General features: G+C 40.1%; 1 protein-coding gene across 3 annotated transcripts in view; it reads right to left on the bottom strand.

Moving 5' to 3' along the window:
* Positions 1-12,288: 12,288 nt before the first annotated feature.
* esama (endothelial cell adhesion molecule a) overlaps positions 12,289-24,305 on the bottom strand; it is a 141,436-nt gene continuing 129,419 nt past the window's right edge. For all 3 annotated transcript variants that reach the window (XM_060846676.1, XM_060846679.1, XM_060846677.1), the window contains exon 7: positions 12,289-21,541. In XM_060846676.1, the coding sequence (XP_060702659.1) occupies positions 21,100-21,541 (442 nt within the window). In that variant the 3' untranslated portion in view covers positions 12,289-21,099. The remainder of the gene's footprint in view (positions 21,542-24,305) is intronic.

Genomic DNA, 24,305 nt, shown 5'->3' with positions numbered 1-24,305 from the left:
TTTAGTTTTAAAAGACAATGTGTTTTCTCAGTTGATATGTACCTGTGGCAACAGCCATTATGTTAAAGAAAATGTATAATAATATTAGTTGAAATAGCCGATATTTCAATATCTTTGATTCACTCAGTTGGCACGGGCATCACTGGCTAGCTAACATTTATTTCCCATCCCTAGTTCCCTTGAGAAATTGGTGGTGAGCTGCCTTCTTGAACCACTGCAGTCCACATGATGTAGGTTGATATACAATGCTCTTAGGGAGGGGATTCCAGGACTCTGATCTAGCGACAATGAAGGAACTGTCAGGATGGTAATTGGCTTGGAATGGAACTTGCAGATAGTGGTGTTCCCTTATATCTACCGCCAATTCTTTCTAGATTGGTTTGGAAGGTGCTGTCTGAGGAGCTTTGGTGAATTTCTGAGTATCAGTGGTCGATGTAGTGGATGATTGCGGATGTGGTGCCAGTCAAGTGGGCTGTGTTATCCTAAACGGTGTCAAGCTTCTTCAGTGTTGGAGTTGCATCCATCCAGGCAAGTGGGGAGTATTCCATCACATTCTGGTTTGTGCCTTGTAGATGGTGGACAGGCTTTGGGGAGTCAGGAGGTGAGTTATTCACTGCAGTATTCCTAGCCTCTGAACAGCTTTCATAGTCACTGTATCTATATGGCTAATCCAGTTGAGTTTCTGATCAATGATAACCCCCAGGATGTTGATAGTGAGGGATTCATTGATGATAACACCACTGAATGTCAAAGGGCAGTGGTTAGATCATCTCTTACTGGGATGGTCATTGCCTGGCATTTGTAAAATGTGAATGGTAATTGCCACTAGTCAGCTCACTAGTCATGTTGCGTTTGAACATGAACTGCTTCAGTATCTGAGAAGTTGAAAATGGTGCTGATCATTGTGCAATCATCAGTTGATATCTCCAGTTCTGACTTTATGAGGAGGGAAGGTCATTGGTGAAAAAGCTGAAGATGGTTGGGCCTGGGACACTACCCTGAGGAACTCCTGCAGAGATGTCCTGCAGCTCAGATGACTGACCTCCAACAACCACAACCATCTTCCTATCTGCCAGGGATGACTCCAATCAGCAGAGAGTTGGCCCCCGATACCCATTGATTCTAGTTTTGCTGGAGCTCCTTCGCTATCAATCCCATCTCAAATGAGGCATATACGTATCATTTTAAGGCTTAGTACACTCCAAACCAAGATAAAACATTGCTAAAGGAGTCAAGAAGTTGAAGCTCTTCATTTTGCACTCGTCAAAATGCAAGAAACAGACTTGACAAAAAAAAGGGAAGGTCATTGATGAAATAAGTGACGAGGGTTCAGCCTACAATGCTACCCTGAGGAGCTCCTGCAGAGATGTCTGCAAAATGAGAAGAAGGTGTTGACAAGGAGATTCAGCTAGAACTGTCAATCTTAAATCTCAGACTGGGCAAGTAGATTCTGATTGGTCAGGTCATTGCCATGGGAACTTAACTGTCTCCATAACACTTATCTTTTAGAAAAGCTACAATATATGTACCGATTTCTTTTGTCTACATAAAAGACATCATTTTATTGATACATGTAGCTTCTGGGACACACAAGTGTGAGTCTAGCTGCTGAACATACATTGATTTATGGATATTTAATACATAATTTCCCAAACAGGATCACATCTAATGGTGGTTATGCAATCCAGCGCATTAAGAGTTTGAGCTGGTTGAGCCCAGGTTGGGTTGCAGCCTGCTTTTGAAAGGCCAGTAGATCATGCTTTTTGAAACAGCCCACCAACTAGTTGGGATGCACTGCCTACATACTATTCCCCTTCCCAGGTAATCTGAGGTAAACTAGGCATCACTCAAGGCCAAAAGTGGTGAACATAAGCCCTTTCATGAGATTTTGCATTGTACAAGTGATGATTTGGTTTGGACATCCATTATTGCGCAGAATAGTTTTGATAAAGTCTTATCTCAGCATTGAGCATACTCAGTAAGCAAATGCCTAGGGCCCTATTCATAAAGTTTCCAATAAGATAGATCTTGTAGTGTATGGAACTATAGGTATTCCCAAGCACATATTAACTGGTGAACATAGACTTTCAGTGGACTGGGGCTAAGCATGGGACTGAGTAGCTCAGTTGGCTGGTCTAAACTGCAGAGTGATGCGATAGCCTAGGTTTAATTCCTGCACTGGCTGAGGGCATTATGAAGGTGTCTCCTTCTCAGCCCTCCCTGAGGTGTGTTGATCCTCAAGATAAAGCAACACCAGTCATCTAATGAGTGACTATTTTTGCTCAACCTATACATTCAGGACAGGGAGCTGATTTGATTGCTCCATTTCACTGGTAACATTGAGTGCAGGATGGAGGTTATTGAATTGTGCAAAGAAGCTCTTTAATGTGATTGCAGATTGAAGTATTGAAAAAGAGTGACAGTTAAAAAGGTGTTCGGTATGCTTTCCTTTATTGGTCAGAGTATTGAGTACAGGAGTTGGGAGGCCATGTTGTGGCTGTACAGGAGATTGGTTAGGCCACTGTTCAAACATTGCGTGCAATTGTGGTCTCCAGCCTATTGGAAAAATGTTGTGAAACTTACAAGGATGTTGCCAGGGTTGGAGGATTTGAGCTACAGGGAGAGGCTGAGTAGGCAGGGGATACTTTCCCTGGAGCATAAGGGGTGACCTTATCGAGGTTTATAAAATCATGAGGGGCATGGATAGGGTAAATAGAAACAGTCTCTTCCCTGGGGTTGGGGAGTTCAGAACTAAAAGGCATAGGTTTAGGGTGAGAGGGGAAAGATATAAAAGAGACGTAAGGGGCAACCTTTTAACACAGAGGGTGGTACATGTATGGGATGAACTGCCAGAGGAAGTGGTGGAGGCTATTACAATTGCAACATTTAAAAGGCATCTGGATAGGTATATGAATAGGAAGGATTTGGAGGGATATGAGCCAGGTGCAAATGGGTCGAGACTGGGTTTGGTTACCTGGTCAGCGTGGACAAGTTGGACCCAAGTGTCTGTTTCTGTGCTGTAGACCTCTATGACAGTATGAGTGTTAATATATCAGAAATAAGCAACCTATAGGAGGTTAGTGGCCTTTTCCATCAAAGATGCACTTCTCCTGGTAACCAACAAAGAGCTGGGCCTAGAGGGGATCCATGGCAACACCAAGTATTTAGGTCATTGAAACTGAACTCAACTGCCTGAGTTGCTGCGTTCATGATTGCGATGGACACAGATTCAGACATCAGTGGTCCATCTAAATTGCCATAACACAGTGATGCTGCACAGATGTTAATGCCTTCTTAAGCTGGCAATATCAAAAGAGCACACGGACAAAATAAAACTGCAAGATTAATAAACGCATATGATATACAACCATATTTACCCATCATAGAACAAACTAAGTGATTATATTTGATGAATGTGATCTACGTGTTGTATCACACAAATGAAATACTAAATATATGAGGTAAATTATTGGTAGAATCTGCCAGCAGTTTAAAACTAAACTTTGGAGCAACCCATCGCATCACCAGCAATTACCGTCCGTAACTATAGCAACTGTCTTCTAACTTAAATCTCAAAGAAAGAAAACAGCTCAGATGGGACTTCATCCACATTTAACAGGATAAAGAAAGTAAAACCATATCCGACTTTCACATATGCCAAGATAACAGAGATTGAAGATGGAGTTAGATATTGTTTTTATGGCTAAAGGGATCAAAGTGTATGGAGTGACAGCAGGAACAGGAGTTAAACATCAGCCATAAAATTGTGAGGGGCCAAATGGCCTATCCCTCTTCATATTTCTATGTTTTTATTTCTATTCAGTTAGGGCAGACATCAAGTCACCTTTCTGCACACAAAATTGAACTCAACAGCTGAAAAGTGAACAAGAAGATCATTTGAAGCCAAGACATTGGTTCTTTGAAGCTAGACTGAGGAATTGATTATGTTGCTCTCCTAGAAATGTGATTTCCAACAAGACATAAGGTCTTCTACATCCAACTTCTCTACTGATCAGCCCAAACAGAGAAAGATTCATTTTTAAGAAAAGGCTGCTGCCTCAGAGCTTCACCTCCCTCAGAATAAATTTGTAATTAATTGACACGCGGCCTGAATAAAATGGAGGTCAGAAAACTTTCTAAACCCTCGGCACAGGCAACAGCACCAGGCATCTCATTCTTTCAAACACTTATAAACATTGCAGAACAGTTTCCCAAAATGAATATTATGTGTCAGCAATACTGCAAACACAACAATATTCCCTTTGTACATATATGTTTCTACTTTGTCACTAGAATTGGAAAGCAGGGGAAAAGAGACAACACCCTTTCTCCCTCTATGGAATTTGAAAATCGAGAGCGATTTGGGACCCTTTAACTCAGCTTCTGCTATCAACATCACTACGACCTTGAGGTTGCAAATGACATTAGTCTGTCCACGAATTACCAAAAGCGACTCACCGAAACACAGAGTGAGCAGAAGGATCTGAATACATTTCCACAGCATGCTGAGGGATGGCCTGATCAGTTTTAGTCTCAGACCTCTCCTGTTCACCGCCAAATGGAGTCAAAGAAATGAAAGCGATTTGCATCGTGACAAAAGGCTTTATCTCTCCCAGGCCCTGAGCAAATATTTTACGAAATGTTTTCATCGGTCTGACACAGTAATCAAACAGAATTGAACTAATGGTACGGCTATTTACTCATTCAGCAATCTCCAAACTTGAAAGTTTCTGTTAATCATTTTAAGAGATTCCAAAGGAAAGCTAAATTGGAATTATTAGAAGCATTTTAAAATATTATATACAATTGGCAAATAATAAACCAAAATCTGGCTATGGTTTAACAAGTTACAGCTATGGTGTATCAGGCATAATTAATCATGGTAAACAGCGATAGTGTTATTGATCGAAACTGCTTTCAATACTTAAATGGGTGAATCACTTTGCAAATTACAGTGTTATTGGTTGAGTTTAGAATTACCCAATAGAAGGTCACACATTCCACCTTCTAAAAAAAATCCTGTTCTGATTCTGAATGATTGTTTTCCTTTATAAAGGAAGGTACATGCAAGGGCAGGACTTTCTGTTCAATGTTGCTTCTCCAATCTATTCAACAATATGGTATCTCTCTCTCTCTCCCACTCTATGTGTCTTCTTTAAAGCTCTCTCTCTCTCTTTTACTTCCCCCTCTCCCTTACACTGGATGTTTAAATGCAAAGTGTTGCATTCCTCAATATTAACTCAATCCGGTCTCTTCCATTTTCTTTGTCTCATTCAGATGTTCACCTGAACAATCTACAAAGGACCCTTCCCTCTCCTGCCCTACCTTGAGAGGATTCCCTTCCATTTTCTCAATTCCTCACAACAATCTGTCTGTTTCATTCCTCTGTCCTGTTCCCAGCATCTACTTTCTGTTATTCCATTATTAAGAGGATCATTTTACATTTCTCTCCAAGAACTATCTGTCTTGCTTTTCAGTTGCTTACTGTCTAACCCTTGTATTGGGTGCCATTGCACACCTAACTTAAGGCTATAGACCTCTGTTTCATAGTTCTGCAGTGCTTTCTTTCTGCTGAACCTCATCAATAATAGTCACCACAGTTCCAGAAGATCACAGGGCTGCTCTCTCAGTACATAGTGACAATTGGTCATGAGTTTAACCTGAGAGTCAGGATGACCTCAAGAAATTGAACCCTGTTGTTGGCCTCACTCCACATTGCAAACGTTTTGGTTTTTTTATTCAGTAATGGGATCAGGGTATCACTGACTAGGCCAGCATTTATTGCTGATCCCTAATTGCTTAGACGGCAATTAAGAGTCAACCACGTGTAAGCAGAACCAGGTAAGGATAACAGTTTCCCTCCTTAAAGGACATTAGTGAACCTTACCAATAAGCTAGTGTAGACTCCCTCTCCTGAGTATCTTAATGTAACAGGTCTTCCAGTAGTGGGTCGGGGGCTGAGGGTGGACGCTAAGCAGGAGAGTTTGAACAGTTGAGTAGGACCCTCTGGAGAAAAGGATGTCTTTGCCAAGAAGAGGCCTCATCAAGACAGGATGAGACAGACAAAGGATTTCATCAATGAGATATAAACTACAGGCTTAATTCCATCTAGTTTAACCTTAATTTCTCTCCATATTTGCTGAGAGTTAATGCCTGTGAAATAATGAATAGTTATTTCTTGATCTTTGGGCTAACCATGTGTTTAAATCTCATATTACATTAAGGATACTTGATAAAGATATGGTGTGGCAAGGTGGTTCAGTGGTTGGCTCTGCTGCCTCGCAGCACCAGGGACCTGGGTTGATTCCAGCCTTGGGAGATTGTGTGGGTTTCCCTTATGTGCTCCTGTTTCCTCCCACAATACAAAGATGTGCAGCTTAGCTGGACTGGCCATGCAAAATTGGCCTATAATATGCAGCTAGATGGATACTATAGGTAAATTGGGGCTATAGGGATGGGGTGGATGGGGGTATGGTGCTATTCGGTGGGTTAATGCAGACTTGATGGATCAAATGGTCTCTTTCTGTACTGTAGGAATTTTATGATACTCTGTTGATGAATGCATTGTCTGAAATGGAGTTATCAGTCTGCCTAGAGAAGCTTCCTGGAACATTTAGCCACACAGAATGGATAAACACTTAACAAATGCATATCATAGATCATAAACAGCAGGGTTTAGAATAAAACACAGCTCTTGTACAAAACCCTGTCTTATTATATGAGCCAATTCTGAAAAAAAAACTAAACATCGCTTTTCCGTTGGCTGAAAATATCACATTGTCTTTCTGGAATATTATACTGCAGTTCAGGCCAGGCTGTGTGTGACGTGCTCCAAGGATTCAAAATCATGCAATCAACTGCAATGAAAATCTCCTTTGCAAAGAAACGATGGGTGAGGATGATTAATGATCTGGTTAATGTTGACTTTATTTTCAAAAGCGAGTGTTTTGTTTTCTAAATCATGACGTAAGTGGTCTGTACCAAAGTTCAGGCCCATGGCAGTATGGACAATTTTTCGGCACAACTCATCAACAGCTTAACTCACAGATACATTTGAAAGGAAGTCAGATAAGCAACTGAGGGAAGAAGGAATTCCAGGTGCTGGTGATAAGGTAACTTGGGAAAGGCTGGGTGAAATTGCATATGCAGCTGGTTCTTTCTGTCTGTGTTGTGGACCCTATGTAACTCTGTGTGTTCTGAGCAAGGGTCACTGGCCCCAAAATGGCAGTTAAGAGTCAACCATACGTAGGCCAGACCAGGTAAGGATGACAGATTCCCTCCTTGAAGGACATTAGTGAACCTTACCAATAAGCTCATGTGGACTCCCTAGTATTGAGAAATGCAACACTTCGCATTTAACTCTGACTTCTCTCCAGAGATGCTGCCGAAACTACTGAGCTTTTCTCGCAATTTCTCTTTTTGTTTCCGATTTCCAGCATTCACAGTTCTCTTGGTTTCTCGGTATTTCTATATTGTAGAGGCTCCCTCTGGTGGATAAAGATCAGAATTTCAAGAGAGAATTTCTCCATTCCACTCTTTGTGTCAATAGACAACTAACAAGCAAACACGTTCAATAAACTGGCACAGACAAAATGGCGACACTCAGCTCTTAAGCTGCGCACTTGTCATCTGCACTCACCAGTATTCACTCCATGAGCTCACGGTCAGAAATACAAAAAATACAGCAAACCTTTTATAAACAGGCATCCGTGGGGCGAGGGGGTATATGGGTTGATCAACTATTCCGGATCATCAAGAAGTCCACATAACCAATGTAAAAGCACGCACTAATTAATAGAAGGGGGTATACACATCACCGTTATACCTTATTTACAGCATAGATCACTCAAATAGTAATGCAACTTTGTCTTAAATTAAATGTATTGACTTCTCACTCACATCCTCAACAGACTACTCAGTCATCATGGCATTTTAAAAGAAATTGTCTTCAAATTAAATCAACTGTTGATATTTCATGTGGCATTCAATTGAACAACAATTATATATACATTCAGGTAAATAAATTTTTAAAACTTTAATAATTGGACAGAATAATACAGTAAACTTAGCAATATTTGAGGTGTATAATTTTTACCAATTTATCAAGGGTGCTGGTTCATAAGCTGCCGGTTAAAACAAAGTTTGATGCACATATCAATTAATGCTTTCATTCTGTTCTCCATGCTTTTGTTCTGAATTTAAATTCTTTGTATAATTCTGGTTGTTCTCATTATCACTTTGCTTTTGATTTCTCAAATTGGTCACCAGGATCAGCAATGAACACTCTCGCGAATCAAAGATGGCCAACCAGCTCTTGACTGCTGAGACAGAGCCCATAACCAGGGCATGGTTATCCACTAAGTTTTCAAGGATCTTAGACACAGTTCGTAATCTAGGCCCACGTTTTGCATTCACCAGATAGTAGTTACTTCAGAGTAGGTGGAAGTTGAGAATGGGGTCCTTGAAGAATCCACATCACAGCGGGCTCTGAAGGAATTGCTTCGGAAATTGAAGATCTCACTGGCCAATGCCCCTGCATTGAAACCTCTGAAAGTATCCATTTAAGGAACAATTGGGAGGATTCCACTGCAGCAAAACAAGGAATTACTTAGAAGAAAAGTTAAACAATTAAATATATAGTCTAATTCCTGAGTAACTGTTCAACTGACCTCATACTTAACACACACACACCCCCTACTGGCACTTCCACCAGACTACTTACATCCTCTTGATCCTAAACTAACCTCACGCCCGTTCATCCCTTGCTGCAGCCATATCCAACACCTCCACTCAGAGCCACACATCTCCCCTTACAACATTCCCAACTCATTACCCTAGCTCCCCAGCCATCCCTTCCACTGCTCCGGACTCAGTATAAGTCCACACTAACCTCGTTCTCGGATCTGACAGCCACCTTCCCTGGACTGTCACTGAACCCGAGATCTCTCACACACCACGCCTTATTTTAAACACTGCATCACTTATTTGGCCCTCTTGCATCCTGTTCTGAAATTGTAATTCCATGAAAAATTCAACCCAAATATTTGTTTCACAATAAAGCCTGGTGGTGATCACATTCCACAATCTTTCATTGGCCATAAAACACTTTATGACATCATGAAGTTATCATCAAAGTATTGTTCCAGTACAACACATAAATGGCCATTGACTGCACTGTGTCTGCATGGACTCTGGGGTAGAAGTATTCAATTAGTCACACTCCTCTTTTCCTTCCCCATAACCTGTAATTTATTTTCCTTTAAGAATTTATCAAATTAACCTTTGAAAATTATTGAATCTGCTTCCAAGCTTTCACAAAGCACATTCCACATTACAACATCTCACTGTGTAAGCAATATATCTTCATGTTACCTCTATTTCTTTTGCCAATCCCTTAAATTCTCTGCTTCCTGACTGGAATAAAGATTTTCATTATTTACTCTAGCAAAATCAGTCATGATTTTGAATACCTCCATAAAATCTCCTCTTAAACATCCTTGATCTAATGAGAATGCCTTCAGCTTCTCCACAGAATTAAAGCTTCTCATTTCTGGTACCATCTTAGTTTATGTCTTTTGCACGCTGTCAAAGACCTTCACGTAACTTTCTCCTGAAGTGTGGAATATAGCACAGAAAGTAGTCCACCCCAGAACTAACTAGGAATTTATCGAGGCATTGCATTACCTTACTGCATTCTAATCAGCTATTTATAGGGCCAAGCATCCCATATTGCTTTTACCACCATTTGAGTTGTTCAACCAACCTCAAACCTTTGTGTATACCCACATCAAGGTCTCTATCTCTTCACTAAGGTCATACATATTAGTTAATATTTATTTTATAATTTACTCAACAAACCGCATCGTGTTTCACTTCCTCATTGAGTTTGCTCATTTCATCTGCCTATGTCTTCTTGAGGTCTGTAATTATCTTGCTCCCTTCTACAATTCCAAGCTTAGTGTCATCTGCAGACTTTAAATTTATGCTTACACCAAAGGCAAGGCCATTTTTATTAAAAAGAGTGATGTCTCCTCACTAACACATGAGAAATGTAACTGTATCCCTCCCTTCAGTCTGAAAAATAATGTTTCCTATACTCTCTCCTCCTTCTGTTCCTAAAACAAATTTTGTTCCTATGTTGTGAACAATGTCATATCAATAAATATATTGCTTTACTTTTTCTCTGTTTTTCACTGCTGATTCAACCTTAATACTGTGATTTTAATTATTTAATTTTAAGATGACAAAAACTAGGATCAAGCTTATTCCCACCAAAAATCCACCTCAGCAGAGCTCCACAGACTGGTGCCAGAATCCTCATTTTATTCTCTCTCCCCCTCTGAAAAATGTTGAAGTCAACTGTAGCACTGACATTTACTAATTATTGCACCCACAAACTAGTTATCTAGTCTAATTGAGTCAGTACACAGTTTGTTTACCTTGAGAAACTCAGGGAAATTGGGTGGCTAGCCACTGCTGTCTCACAGTGCTAAGGACCTGGGTTTGATTCCAGCCTCGGGTGACTGTCTTTGTGGAGTTTGCACATTCTCCCCATGTCTGCGTAGGTTTCCTCTGGGTGTTCCAGTTTTCTCCCACTGTCCAAAGATGTGCAGGTCAGGTAGACTGGCCATGCCAAATTGCCCATAGTGTTCAGGGGTGTGTAGGTTCAGTGGGCTAGCCATGGGAAATGCAAAGTTACAGAGATAGGGGTTGGCCTGGGTGGGATGCTCTTCAGAGAGGCACTTTGGATTTGACGGGCTGAATGGCCTGCTTTCATACTGCAGGGATTCCATTATCTACAGCTACAGTGGAACCAGAACCACCTTATTCCTAAAACCATCAGATTTGACAATATTTACAGAGTTTGACTACATCGCTGTCCCTTGTGATTCCCTGGGAGCTGTTCATTTTTTAATGTTCATTTTTACTTGGTCCAGGCAATGTCCCTAATATTAGTAATTGCTTCTCAAAGCCATTGCTCTGGTGATGCAGAGACTTGTGGGTTAGGTGGGTGAAATCACTGTCACAGATCCTCTCGGGCCTGGTAAACTTTAATGGATCCCTGATTCTCTCAAATGCCTGTAAATCTTTCAAATTAAGTGTCACTTTAATGGAACAGAACAGTACTAAATGTATCATGTTTCCTACACCCCAAATGTTCTTTTTGCTTTCTGTGTCAATTAACTAACCAATTTTATTCATTATTTATGGGATAGAAGAGGCAGTAGCTCACTTAATTGTCAGTTGTATACTCATTTCAACTTGTGACTCCCACCAGCGATAATGAAGGTAATTATATTCTAGACCATTTGCTGGAAAATTGATGGAATCAGATATATGCAACACGACTTGGTGAGATAGGTCGAGATAACTCCCAATAAGTTAAAGTCCCACTATTGAACATTAGAAAGTGAAATTTAATAAATTGATTTGTGGCACCTAACAAAGTGACCACTCATATTTCTCAATCAGGGTTTCCATCCCCATCCTGGTCTTGTCTAATTGTGAGTCCATTTCGACATTATGTGCTTAATTCTTAATGTCTTTAGATTAGATAGGGATATTATATTTCAAGTAGAAATAATTTATAAATAAATAAATTGCCTGATCTAAAGAAACACAGATAGGCAGACTTGTTACAGTATCCTGATCATTACCTGCGGTGAGTGAAAGATATAACACTTAACAGTAGCACCCTGTCATTTTCCGGCTTATTGATTTGTTGGAAAACTACCGAATAAAACACTGTCACTACCCAATCGCAGTGTGTAAAAGGCCTACAATTATATTTTCAGTGGAGATTCTTAGAATAAAAATAATAATTAGTGTCTTTGGTTTCACTTTTATTTTGTAAATAGCTAGGGCTCAAAGTGGAGCTTCCTCCCTTGTTAATGACAATATGGCAGACTGAAGGTTTGGTGGTTACAAATTTTGGCTCTGAATATTACAGGAAGGTACACATCTTTGGTGGAGCAACACTGTTGTCCATCCAGACTTGGTCAACTGCTCTCTTTAATGCTTGCCTTTGCTTTGAGATGCAATTTAGTCTGGAGAAATGATCTGCCTTTGAAGTAATTTCATAGGACCAACATTGGTTATGTTCATTAGGAAGCAGTTTGGGAAGGGATACTGGGCTGTGAGAATAAAAATGCAGGTGACAGTTCATAAAATACATGGTACAACTTCATACAGCGAAAGAAGGTCGTTGGGAAATTTAATCAATAACAATCAAATAAGGTATTAGTTCAATCAGTGTAATACAAAATTGAACAAATAAGTTATGGCATGTTTAGGAATCTGATAAACTTTATTTTTAAAAAACAACATTCTTGTCCATTTCAGCAGATGCATGCAGGAATAGTAAAACAACACAAGACCTAGAACTATCCACTTCACATGGATGGCTTCAGTCAGACTTATAACTTTTCCATTGAATACAAATATCGATAAACTATTATGTACAAAAAAGGTTAAAAATAGGGATAAAATTTATCAAATTCATTGTAAATGGCAATACATAAAATCCATCCTTATCATATGTAACAAAGTCCAACATGAGGCTATATAAACAGAGTGGGACAATGATTAAACATGGCTGTAAGATCAACTAACACAGTTGCAAACATTCCACATCTCTCTCTCACACATTCCATTTTACATACACTACCCAAACAACCGTCACAGAATTCATTGCCACACTTTGTTCTCTCTCTCTCTCTTGCAGATGGTGGGGTGCAACTAGAAACAGGAGGAGTCATCACACAGGGAGAGAGTTTCATTATTCAGTCTTGGGATGTGGGTGCGGCTGGCTGAGCCAGCATTTATTGGCCATTCCTAGTTGCCCTCATGAAAGTGGTGGTGAGCTGCCTTCTTGAACATCTGGGCTCCATTTGCCATTGGTATACCTCCAATAACATTAGGGAGGGGGCTGCAGGGGTTTGACATAGAGACACTGAAGGAACAATGCCATTTTTCCAAGTCAGGGTGGTGAGTGGCTTTGAAGTAAATTTGCAGATGGCGGTGTTCCAATGTATCTGCTGACCTTGTCCTCCTTATTGGAAGCAGATGTATGTTGGAAAGGTGTTGTCAAAGAAGCATTGATGAATTACTGCAGTGCATCTTGCAGATGGGGCACACAATTGTTACTGAGTTATTGATAGAGGGAGTGAATGTTGAAGGTAGTGGATAAAATTACAGTCAAGTCGGCTGCTTTACCCTGGATGGTGTTGAATGTTTTGACAATTAGACCTGCACTAATTCAGGCAACTGCAGAGTACTCCATCATACTCCTGACTTGTGCCTTACAGATGGTACAAAGAATTTGGGGGAGTCAGGAAGATTGTTACTCACTGCAGATTTCCCAGTCTCTTTTAGCTACAGTTGGCCTATTTCAATTTCTGGTCAATGGTGAGTCAAAAACAGTTGATAGTGAGGATGTCCTTGGCAATTGTTACTTGCCAATTATCTATCAAAGCCTTCGGTCTTGCTGAATATAGGAACAGATTGTTTTATTTCCCGAGGAGTCAAGAATGGTATACATCATTGTGCAATGATCAGTAAACATTTGTGGGCGGCACGGTGGCATTTGTGGGTGGCACGGTAGCATAGTGGTTAGCACTACTGCCTCACAGCGCCAGAGACCTGGGTTCAATTCCTGCCTCAGGCAACTGACTGTGTGGAGTTTGCACATTCTCCCCATGTCTGCGTGGGTTTCCTCTGGGTGCTTCGGTTTCCTCACACAATCCAAAAATGTGCAGGTTAGGTGAATTGGCCATGCTAAATTGCCTGTAGTGTTAGGTGAAGGGGTAAGTGTAGAGGAATGGATCTGGGTGGGTTACGCTTCGGCGGGTCGGTGTGGACTTGTTGGGCCGAAGGGCCTGTTTCCACACTATAAGTAATCTAATCTAATCTAAAAAAGTAATCTAATTCCTGGATCTGATCGTAGAATGGAGGGAAGGTGACACAGCGGAAGATGAGCAGATCTAGAATGCTATGCTGAGGAACTCTTGCTGTGAAGTCCTTGTGTTAAGATGGTTGGTCTGGAACAATCAACCACCTTTCTTTGTTTTAAATATGAGTCTAAGCAACAGTAGGTTTTTTTCCCCTGATTCCCATTGACTTCAAGTCTTCTAGAACTCTTGGATGCCGCATTTGCTCAATGTTTCCTTGATGTCAACAGCAGTCACTCTCACCTCGCCTCTTGAGTTCAGCTCTATTGTTAATGTTTGCACTGAGGCTGTAAGGAATTCTGCAGCCAAGTCATTCAGACAGACCCAAAGTGAACTATGAGGAAGAGCCGTCAATGACAGCTTCCATCAGTCACTTTTCCCTCATCTGAAAATGGCACACAAAATGGAACTTTATCTTTAAGTAATGCAGCACCTGCTAACCCAAATCTAACCTGATGACATAAGCAATGGTCTTTTGCTTAAAGGCAGCACGTGTATTTTTCAGATTGAACCCTTGCCTACTTGCTGTCTAAAGCAAACATGAGCACACTGCATGGTCATTTCTCAAATTGAAACCCAACACCACAAAAACATATGTATGCAAAATCAACTCTTCCATATTTTAGAAAGAGAATACATTTAGTTATCATTCAATGAGTTTTCATCTGAAGGAAGGGAAACATCAAAGGGCTTATTTTATAAATCTGGATTTAGAGTGCATGTTTCCACTTTATGAGATTCTTGTGCATCAGTGCTCAATTAGCAATCCTAAAAGTTGTAAAGGGAATGTTACAAGGGTGAAGCCAGGAATCTATTGCACTGCCAACCTATGCAATTTCTTTGACTGTTTTAGGAACTCAAAGGAGAACTTTCCAATTTTATTTCTCCAAAATTTCCCCCAATGTTTTTAACCTGTTGCAGGAGAATACCTGTCTTGGATTATTAGATCAATTGTTCAGCGATGTAGACAGAGTGAAGAAACTGGCATTGTTCTCCTTGGAGTACAAAAGGTTAAGGGGAGATTTAACAGAGATATTCAAATCACATTGGATTTCAAAGAGGAAATAAAGTGAAATTGTTTTCTATGACAGAGACGTTAGTGACCAAAGGTCACAGGATTCAGGTAACTGTCTGTTTTATATTAGCCAATGTAAGATGAAGCTTCTTTTACACAGCAAGTTAGGAAAACAATCAAATACAATCTTGAAAGGGTGAAAGTTTCAGGGCAATGGGGAAACAATAGGGAGATAAGAATAACTGGATGGCATAGTCAAAGAACCAATATGGGCACAATGGACTGAATTGACTCCTTCTGTGCTGTATACTTCTCTGATTTTATACCTGGATGGAGTAGTTGTGATAGTCTTTAGCCGTCCTTGTACGTTGTACACTGAAACAGGTGAGATTCCAATTCAGCAAGTGCACTCTCCAAACTCAAACCAAGATACTCTTGGGCTAACCCAATGTGATCTATAGCATAGCATTTCCTCAACAGATATTGAAACCATTGGTTACCTTCACAGCCAAAGCTCAATCTCCTCTAATTTTGCAATGTTGGATTCCAGAGGTTGATTACAAATTCACACTTTGACAGCAATTTCCAAGCCCATGACCTCCAACAACTGGAAGGTCAAGGACAGCCGATACATGATGACACTGTCACCTGTAAGTTCCCCTCCAAGGCATACACCATCTTTACTTGAAACTGCATCAGCATCGCTGAACCAAAATCTTCAAACATCCTTCGTAACAGCCCTGAGGATGTACGCATACAATACGGACTGCAACAATTCAAGATGGCAGCTCACCACCACCTTTCCAAATATAATTAGGGATGAATAACACATTCCTACCTAGCCAGCAATGCCCACATTCCATGGAAGAACATGACAAAAACTTAGTTCAATCTCTCATATTTCGATTGTTCCATCAGTCTAGAGTGACCTAAACAGTCACCTTTTTCTTTTTTCCTGACCCCGCAAAACACAGCATAAGCAGATATGATTGTATTTTCTATGCACTCTCAGCACAACAGATCCACCAGTCATCAGAACTGCACTGAGACTACTAAACCTATGACCATTATTATAGATAAAGCATAAAAGAGGCATTGTCATGAAAATGCACAAGCCATTTACTGGTTCATTTCTCAAGTCAACCTGCCTGGTTTAAAATTTAGATAAATCCTGGCAGTTAACTGTGAATCATCTCGCTCTGGTGCATTCTCCATGGTCTACCAATCATAGACTACTTGTCAAGTAATTCCCACTCTCTTCTCAAACAGACTGAACATCAGTTTTCCCCTTAAATTGATGTTCTTGTGAATTGTCCTGACGAATGCAAGATGAAAAGCTTCGATATTATGTGACCAGAATTGAAAACAGCAGATTGCTGAGAGAGCCCAAATCCTTGGGGTGTTCTAACCTTTTGGTTGTTCTATTGGATATAAAATGTATCAATAAACAAAGTAATAAGCAATTTCGAAAATACGGCTTTTAATTCAAAAAGCAGCATCATGACAAAAAGCTTGAGTTTAAAAGATCTATAACACCACTCTTCAAAGAAATTTGACATTCAGGCTTCTCATGTCATCTGGATATTTATAATAGACCCCTAAGTGCTCAATTTCAAGAAGTTGGTATACCAATGACAATGCATGTAAAGATGCAACTCGGTTCACAAGCTGCTTAATAGTTCCCTCACATCAGTATTTGTTGATAAATACAAAAGCCACCTAGATATTCCAAGTTCAAAAGCAGCTGATGTGACTGATTCCTAAACATTAGTTTCTGACTAATCTCTAACTCATAATGTCTTGCTTTTGTTTATAAGTATAAATTCAAAATCTTAAATCCAACAACAACGAGATAGATCATTCCCTGCCACCACCAAGAAAAACCAACATTTATATATCACCTTTCATGATCTCAGGATGTCCTAATGCACCTTACAGTGAATAAAGGCCCTTTGAAACGTAATGACTGTTGGAATGCAGGAAAAGAGGCAGTCAATTTGTGTATGATCCACTTCTACAAACAGCGAAGAGATAATGACCAGATCATCTGTTTGATAATGAGTGATAAATATTGACTGGAACTCCCCCACTCTTCTTCGAAATAATGACCATTGAATTGTTTACATTCAGCTGAGAGAGCAGAATGGAGTTTGGTATGACATTATTCCATCAGCTATAGGTCGACGGCCTATTAAAGCCCCTTTCCATTGACTTCAATGTTTTCCATCAGCAAATGAAAAGCAAAATCTCTGTCAAAGTGAGCATGCTTGTTTAAATTTCCTTCTCTGCCATACTGTGAGATGGTACAGGAATAGATCAATAAACTCTCCCTTGATGAAATTGGTGCAGGCAAAAAGGTTATCATTTTGAAGACAATTAAGATTATAAAGGCAATAGAGTAAAACAGAATTGTGAAATGATCCTATAATCACAATTAGCATGAGCTTTTTAAACCATTGTTCAGCTCGGGCTCAAATATTTATTGATTTCAAGATCAATATGCATGTCAGAAGTTTCATAACAGCAATTGAAATAGAAATGCTCTATGTGCTCTTAAATAGAGGACAGTGGTACACCAACTGCTCCAGTTAGAATGAAGGCTTTCTCTCTGAAATGAAGAATGATCAGTGGTTATTTCTAAGTGTTTATGCTTCTTTTGATATTGGCACATGCTACTACAATGTCCATGTCTTTTATAGGATGTAAGGTTTATATCTTGGGGCCACACTTGCTTCATGTTCATGGTCAATTCTGACTGATAGATAGTCATGTTAGTCCATTATTCTACACCTCAAAGTGGACATTGATGGGTCACTTCAAGCCATTCATTCAGAAACAGCCCTACTGCTAAAATATCAAAATCCTCCAGGGGTCTTCTCCAGTTACCCATTAACCTGTCAGAAGGTGGTTGAGGATAGAGAGCTAAAAAAGTTACATAGGACTTTTAGGACATTATTTACAAAGTAAATTTAGATAAATCAATTATTCAATAGGATAAAGCCCAGAAGTCTGCAAGGATAACTCCAGCCTAAAAAGGATAGTACATTGATTGATTAAGTTGTTATAAGGTATTGACGGTTTAATTAATTTATTATCAGGTATGCCCTTTTCTAGAATCCGTCAAAATGATTTGTCCCTTTCAGAGAAGGAGAACAATAGTGGATTCACCAACAGAAACCAATGGCACCATTTGTACAAGGCTCTTATGGAATCTTTCCTGCAGATTCTGTAAGAATTTCATTATGAAATAGATGAGCAAAAGCAAGAATATGGTCATTACGACAAATGCTTAGGTTTGGAACTGAACTCATTCAAGCAAGTCCAGTGGAAAGATAGGGCCAATGTTCTGAAAGGAGCAAATTAAATGGAATGAAGAGCCATCCTGCATATTCACATCCTTTTGGTGTCTCTTTTGTATGTGAATATTGTCACAATGATATACAATTTGAGTTTTGAAGTTCATTGCTGACTTAGTATGAGGGACTTCCATGGATTGAAAGGGTTTTAGATAAACGAACCAAAATCACTGACTTGAAATGGCTATAGGCATCACCTGACCATAAGTGGCCAAATTTCAATGTGAATTAGACAACAGACAGCCAATCTGAAATTAACATTTTATCCAAAGGCAATACAATCTACCAGCCAGCCCATCCCCAAACAAAGAGTAAAAGATCTTCATCTCTTACTTTGAGTTATATCTTTGAGAATGTTCACATGAAGAAATGAAAGCATCACCTGCAATTATCATTGGAGACAATGATCTCAGACATGGAAATACACACACAGGCTGATATTACAAGAAGCTGCTTTTGGCACAGGGTATTAAAGAAGCATAACTGAAAGGTCAGGGAACCTTCTCTCTCTCTTTCTATCTCTCTCTCTCTCTTAAAAAAAATGGTCAGTGACACTACATGTTAAAAAGAAACATAAGAACATTGAGAAGTCAAAGGATAACTGCAACATTTGCTACTGCTGATGACCTAAAACAACAATTAAACAATCGCAGCCTCAAGTTAAAACTTTGTACATGGACAACATCAAAAAGTCTCTAAACTGTGTATTCACATATTTGGTGTGTTAGAGGGTTGGAGTGTGTGTTGTGGTTTGTGTGTATAAGAGTGTGTGTGTGTTTATGGAGAGTGTTTGTGTATATATTAGTGCTGTACGTGGGTGAGGGCTGAAACGACAGCACATATGTTTGATGACATGCTTTATTATTTTTCTCAGGATTGACAGCAAATAAACTTGATTTGCTTTAAATTCAAGGAAACTTTGCAATTTTTTTTACTACTACTGCAGACATTATTTAACTACAATTCAATTGAATACAGGTATAGTCTTGTGCTGGAGAGGATGTTTAAAAAGAGGGGAGTCACTTCACCCACCCTCAGCTAGTCACAATAGTACTGTATATTTGAGGTATTGCAGGACAGCAACAAGCACTCACAATATACAAATAGTCATCTCCATTAACAATCTTCTAAAAAAGTGTTTGTGAGTCCTGCACTGGTTTTATTCTGCCCTATTTATTCATACTATATCCTAGCGTCAGACTGGGTGTGTTAACATTGTTTGAACTCTATGTTGTCTACAACTTCAATAAATGTTATAGTGAACAACTCAGTCGATCCAATGCTGCAACTTTGTACCCCCTCCCCCCCGGTCCATTTTTAGTTTCTTCTATGTCTTTTGTCAGGAAAAAGTCATTTGTGGCATCTCTGACAGAGTTTTACAAATTCCTTTCTATTATTACTTAATTTCCTTCTTCACAGTGACAGGAAACATGCCGCTATAATGATTACTATAAGACCTCATATAACAAATTACAAAGATAAAAGGAAAACAAGAACAGAAAAGAAATGCACTCGTCAGAATACAGAATCACAAATAAAATAAATGCAAAAAGAACCGGAGACAGGAAATTTTGGAATCAAATCATTTAGAAACCTTGGAAAGATAAAAGTAGGATCTCCCCGTTCCCTTGCAACAAGTTCCATCAACTCACATTTGTTTCTGTTGAGAGCTACCAGAATTTAGGAACACTGTTTACTATAGATAGATAGAAAACTATCAAACAAAGGAATGGCAAGAGGCCATTCAGCCCATCAATTCTGCTCTGCTATTCAATTTGTTCATGGTTAATCTGTTCTTCAACTCCAGTTCCTCAGTTTAGCTTCTTACCCCTTGATACCATGATCTAACAGAAACCTATTGACCTGAGTCTTGAAAGTTCCACACCACAGCCTTTTGGGGAATTGAGCAGCAGAGTTTTCATTAGCCTGGGTGAAAAACAAAAGCTTCCTCATTTTGACCAGAATGTCTTGGTTCAAACATTAAAATTTCATCCTTTGGTTCTTGATTCTCCCAACAAATGAAATAGTTTCTCCCGTGTGTATCACTGAATCAGTCAACGTCAACCTTTGATCGTCTACACCCAAGGAATTACAAACCAAAGGAGGTTTCATCTCCCAGGTTGACTACTTGCACTATCCAAGAGAAGAAAACACTTCGGCGAGGTATTGCGAGAAGTTGATCACCTGAGTTTGTTTCATTGAAGACTGTTGTATGAACCAGGGAAAAATAATCATGTGGAGCAAAAGAAAAGTAACCAGATGAGAAGGTGTATTGCCAATATTTGTAACACAAACCAAAAGTCACATTTCTACTGGATGAAACTGGTCTGCATCTTCATTGAAGAATAATGAGTGTGACAAGTTGGTGTGGGCAGACCTAAAACTGCAGTTTTATATTTTTCAACACATATGATATTTCGACAGAGAAGCTGTAGAGATTACAAGCACAGTGTTGCGATAAACTGGAATTAGTTAGAACTGCTCCTGTGAAAAGATTTTGTGTCAAGCAAAAGTATTGTTTGAGTGACAACCAATAGACCTGGAAAGAACTGGTCGTCTGCTCATCCATTCAGTGTTTGGGCTAAATTTCTTAATTCAGGTTATCTCGAGTTTCTAGTTGAGCAACATTCAAAAACTGATGACGGTACTTCAGAATACTGTTCACAGCCAATACTCGATTTGTAATATTTCACCATAAATTGCTCTCATCTGAAGTCCTACTCTTTGGTCATCAAAGTTACCACAGGATTTCCAAGTGCCCTGGTGACACAATTTGCTCCTACACCAGTGATCCTGTTTGGCTCTGGGCTGGCACCATGACTGGCACGGCCCCCATTCTGGTAAGGTTTGATGGCGACATTGAGGATAATCTGGGTCCCTGCCTGGGGGCCTGTGTCTGAACTCCATTCTGCCAAGCAGGGGGAGGGTGAGAGTAGTGAGTGTTGACGACTGATGCATAAGATGGTGCTGACTTCCCAGGTGAGCTTCTTACTGAAACGTTATCCGCCGATTTTCGGGGATTATTTGGGCGCTTGTAACTTCCTGTGCCGTTGACACCCATTGCAGTGATGGTCGAAGCAACATCTGATGGTGGTTTACTTGGATATGGTTTGTAAACATGCATGGTGCTACTCACTGATGACAGTGTACCATTTTTGGAGATGATATCAGAACTCCCAGACTTAGCCCATGTATTTCCTGTTGGTGCTTGTGCATCCACCCTGTGAACAAAGAAAGGTTTTTTATATGATTGTGACCAAAGAAAATATATTATAATCAGAGGAATTATTTGTTACAGTATAGGATGACATGCCACAAATATGACAATTTACCTCCATTCATTTCTTGCCATCATGACTCCTAATACATTCCATATAGCACAGTACACTTGAAGTATACCCCTTCGATCTCCTGGCCTTATAATTTACTTCCGCCCACTGTTGAAGGGCAAAGGCTTTCCAATGAGGGATGATCTTATAGAAGTTTATAAAATCATGTGGGGCATGGATAGGGTGACTAGTTAAGATGTTTTCTCCAGGGTCAGAGAGTCCAAAACTAGAGGTTATAGGTTTAGGGTGAGAGGGAATAGTTTTAAAGGGAACCTAATAGGCAACCTATTCATGCTGAGGGTGATGCGTGCATGGAATGAGCTGTCAGTGAAGGTGGTGGAGGCTGATACAATTATAACATTCAAAGGGCATCTGGATGAGTTTATGAATATGAACAGTTTAGAGGAATATGGGCCAAATGTGGCAAATGGGACTAGATTACTGTAGAATAACTAGTCGGCATGGATGAGTTGGTCCACAGGTTCTGTTTCTGTGCTGTACATCTCTCTGACTGAGTATCCCTTGTGAAATGTCAGTGTAGATTGTTGGGTGGAGGCACACACTGCAATGGCCTCATATTTGATCATTCCACTTCCCAAAAGCTACAACAATGCTAGGCACAGGAATGATAAAGCCACACTGTTACAGGTGAAGGCATTCTTCTGTAATTAGGGTGAAGCAAATAGCTTTAAATAATGTGCAAGAATGTACTTCAAATCCAATCCTGCTCTGGTTGTCCTGGAAGCCTTTCTCTCTCACACACACACACACACGCACACACACACAAAAGTCAACCAAGAACTACATTTGGATGGGACATTGCACAGAGGTGAGAAGCAATGGAATGTTGGTCCCATGCTGTTTTATAGAGATTTCAGATGTATCCCAGGTGTAAGTTAGGAAGGTGTGAGAGAGAATTCAGAGGGGGCTCGTGTGGCTCAATGGTAGTGTCCCTAGGAGACCTGGGTTCAAGTTCCACCTGCTCCAAAATGTGAACTAACATCTCTGAACTGGTTGATGACAAAATACCTGAGAGAGGAATGAGGGATGAGAAACATTTAACAAGTTTTCTAGTCACTCATATGTGTTTAATTGACAATTTAAGACCTCTATTCATAGAACATTAGATGTAAGTCATACAAACATGTAAATTACGAGCAATAGAAGGCCATTCAGTCCCTCAAGCCTGTTCTGCCATTCTGACCCTGGCCACGACTCATTCTACCCAACCCCAGAAGGCTTGTAAATCCTAATCTTTTCAGTCAATTTTCGGTATAGCAACAAGAACTATGAGAAGGATAGGAGGATAACATGGCTCTATTGCTATTACCTCTGCTTCCTGATAGCAGTTCCCATATTCTAGAACATGCAAATGTAGGAAGGTTTTATTTGATGTATTTATTATATGTTTAATGTAAAGGCAGCTACCAACACTGTGAGTTTCTTGCCTTCCCATGATTTATCAGGCATTGCTTCTGAAGACTCATGCAAGAAGTTGAAAAATGACTGAAAAATAAATTTGCTGAATGACTCATAAACTGTAAAAATAGTCAATTTCCTCAGGGAAAATAGGTGAGTCAGAATGTAAATTTAACCAACAAAACATCTACCACAATCATACAGCTCCTATTCAGATCAACTTGTGACTAACTCTGACTATTGGAGATAGTGACACGTTCTGGCATTCAACTGAAGCAAGCACCATTCCCCTCAATAGCAGATACTAACTTTGAGGTTCAGCCAAAATGAAGTGAGTTAGTAGCTTCCCATTGACAGAAGTTCTAAAATTCCTGGTGGAGGATGTTACTGATGTCTGGAACGTGGGCATTGAGGCACTGTCAGTGGGTGGTAGTGTGCTAAGGAGATCAGTATTAGCAATATCATCACTACTTGGGACTGGAGAACCTATATATCAGTCAAAAAACAGCGGGAAGGAAGCTGTTCCTGAACCTGCCGGTGCATGTGTACAGGCTTCTGTATCTTCTGTCTGATGGAACAGGTTGCAGGAGATCATTAATGGGGTGCGATAGGCCTTTGATGATGTTGGCAGTCTTTCTATGGCACTGAGCCATGTAAATGGAGTCAATGGATGGAAGGTTGGCTTCCTTAAAGGTTTCGGCTATATACACCACTTTCTACAGTTTCTTACTGTCCTGGGCAGAGCAGTTGCCATACCGGGCCGTTGTGCACCCAGACAGTATGCTCTCAATGATGCATCTGTAGAGGTTGCTGATGGTCCTTATGAACATGCCAAATTTCCTGAGACTCACAGAGGCACGCATATAGTCCAACCAGTCCACACCGACCATAAACCCAAATACAACTAGTCCCATCTATCTGTGTTTGGCCCATATTCCTCCAAACATTTCCTGTTCATGTACTCAGCCAAATGTTTTTTAAACATTGTAACTGTACCTGCATCCACCACTTAGAGTCATAGAGATGTACAGCATGGAAACAGACTCTTCGGTCTAACCTGTCCAAGCCGACCTGATATCCCAACCCAATCTAGTCCCACCTGCCAGCACCTGGCCCATATCCCTCCAAACCCTTCTTATATACCCATCCAAATGCCTCTTAAATGTTGCAATTGTACCAGCGTCCACCACTTCCTCTGGCAGTTCATTCCATATACATACCACCCTCTGTGTGAAAA

This window comes from Hemiscyllium ocellatum, chromosome 29 (genome assembly GCF_020745735.1).
Source record: "Hemiscyllium ocellatum isolate sHemOce1 chromosome 29, sHemOce1.pat.X.cur, whole genome shotgun sequence".
NCBI classification, from domain to species: Eukaryota; Metazoa; Chordata; class Chondrichthyes; order Orectolobiformes; family Hemiscylliidae; genus Hemiscyllium; species Hemiscyllium ocellatum.
This window is presented reverse-complemented; position numbering and strand designations above follow the sequence as displayed.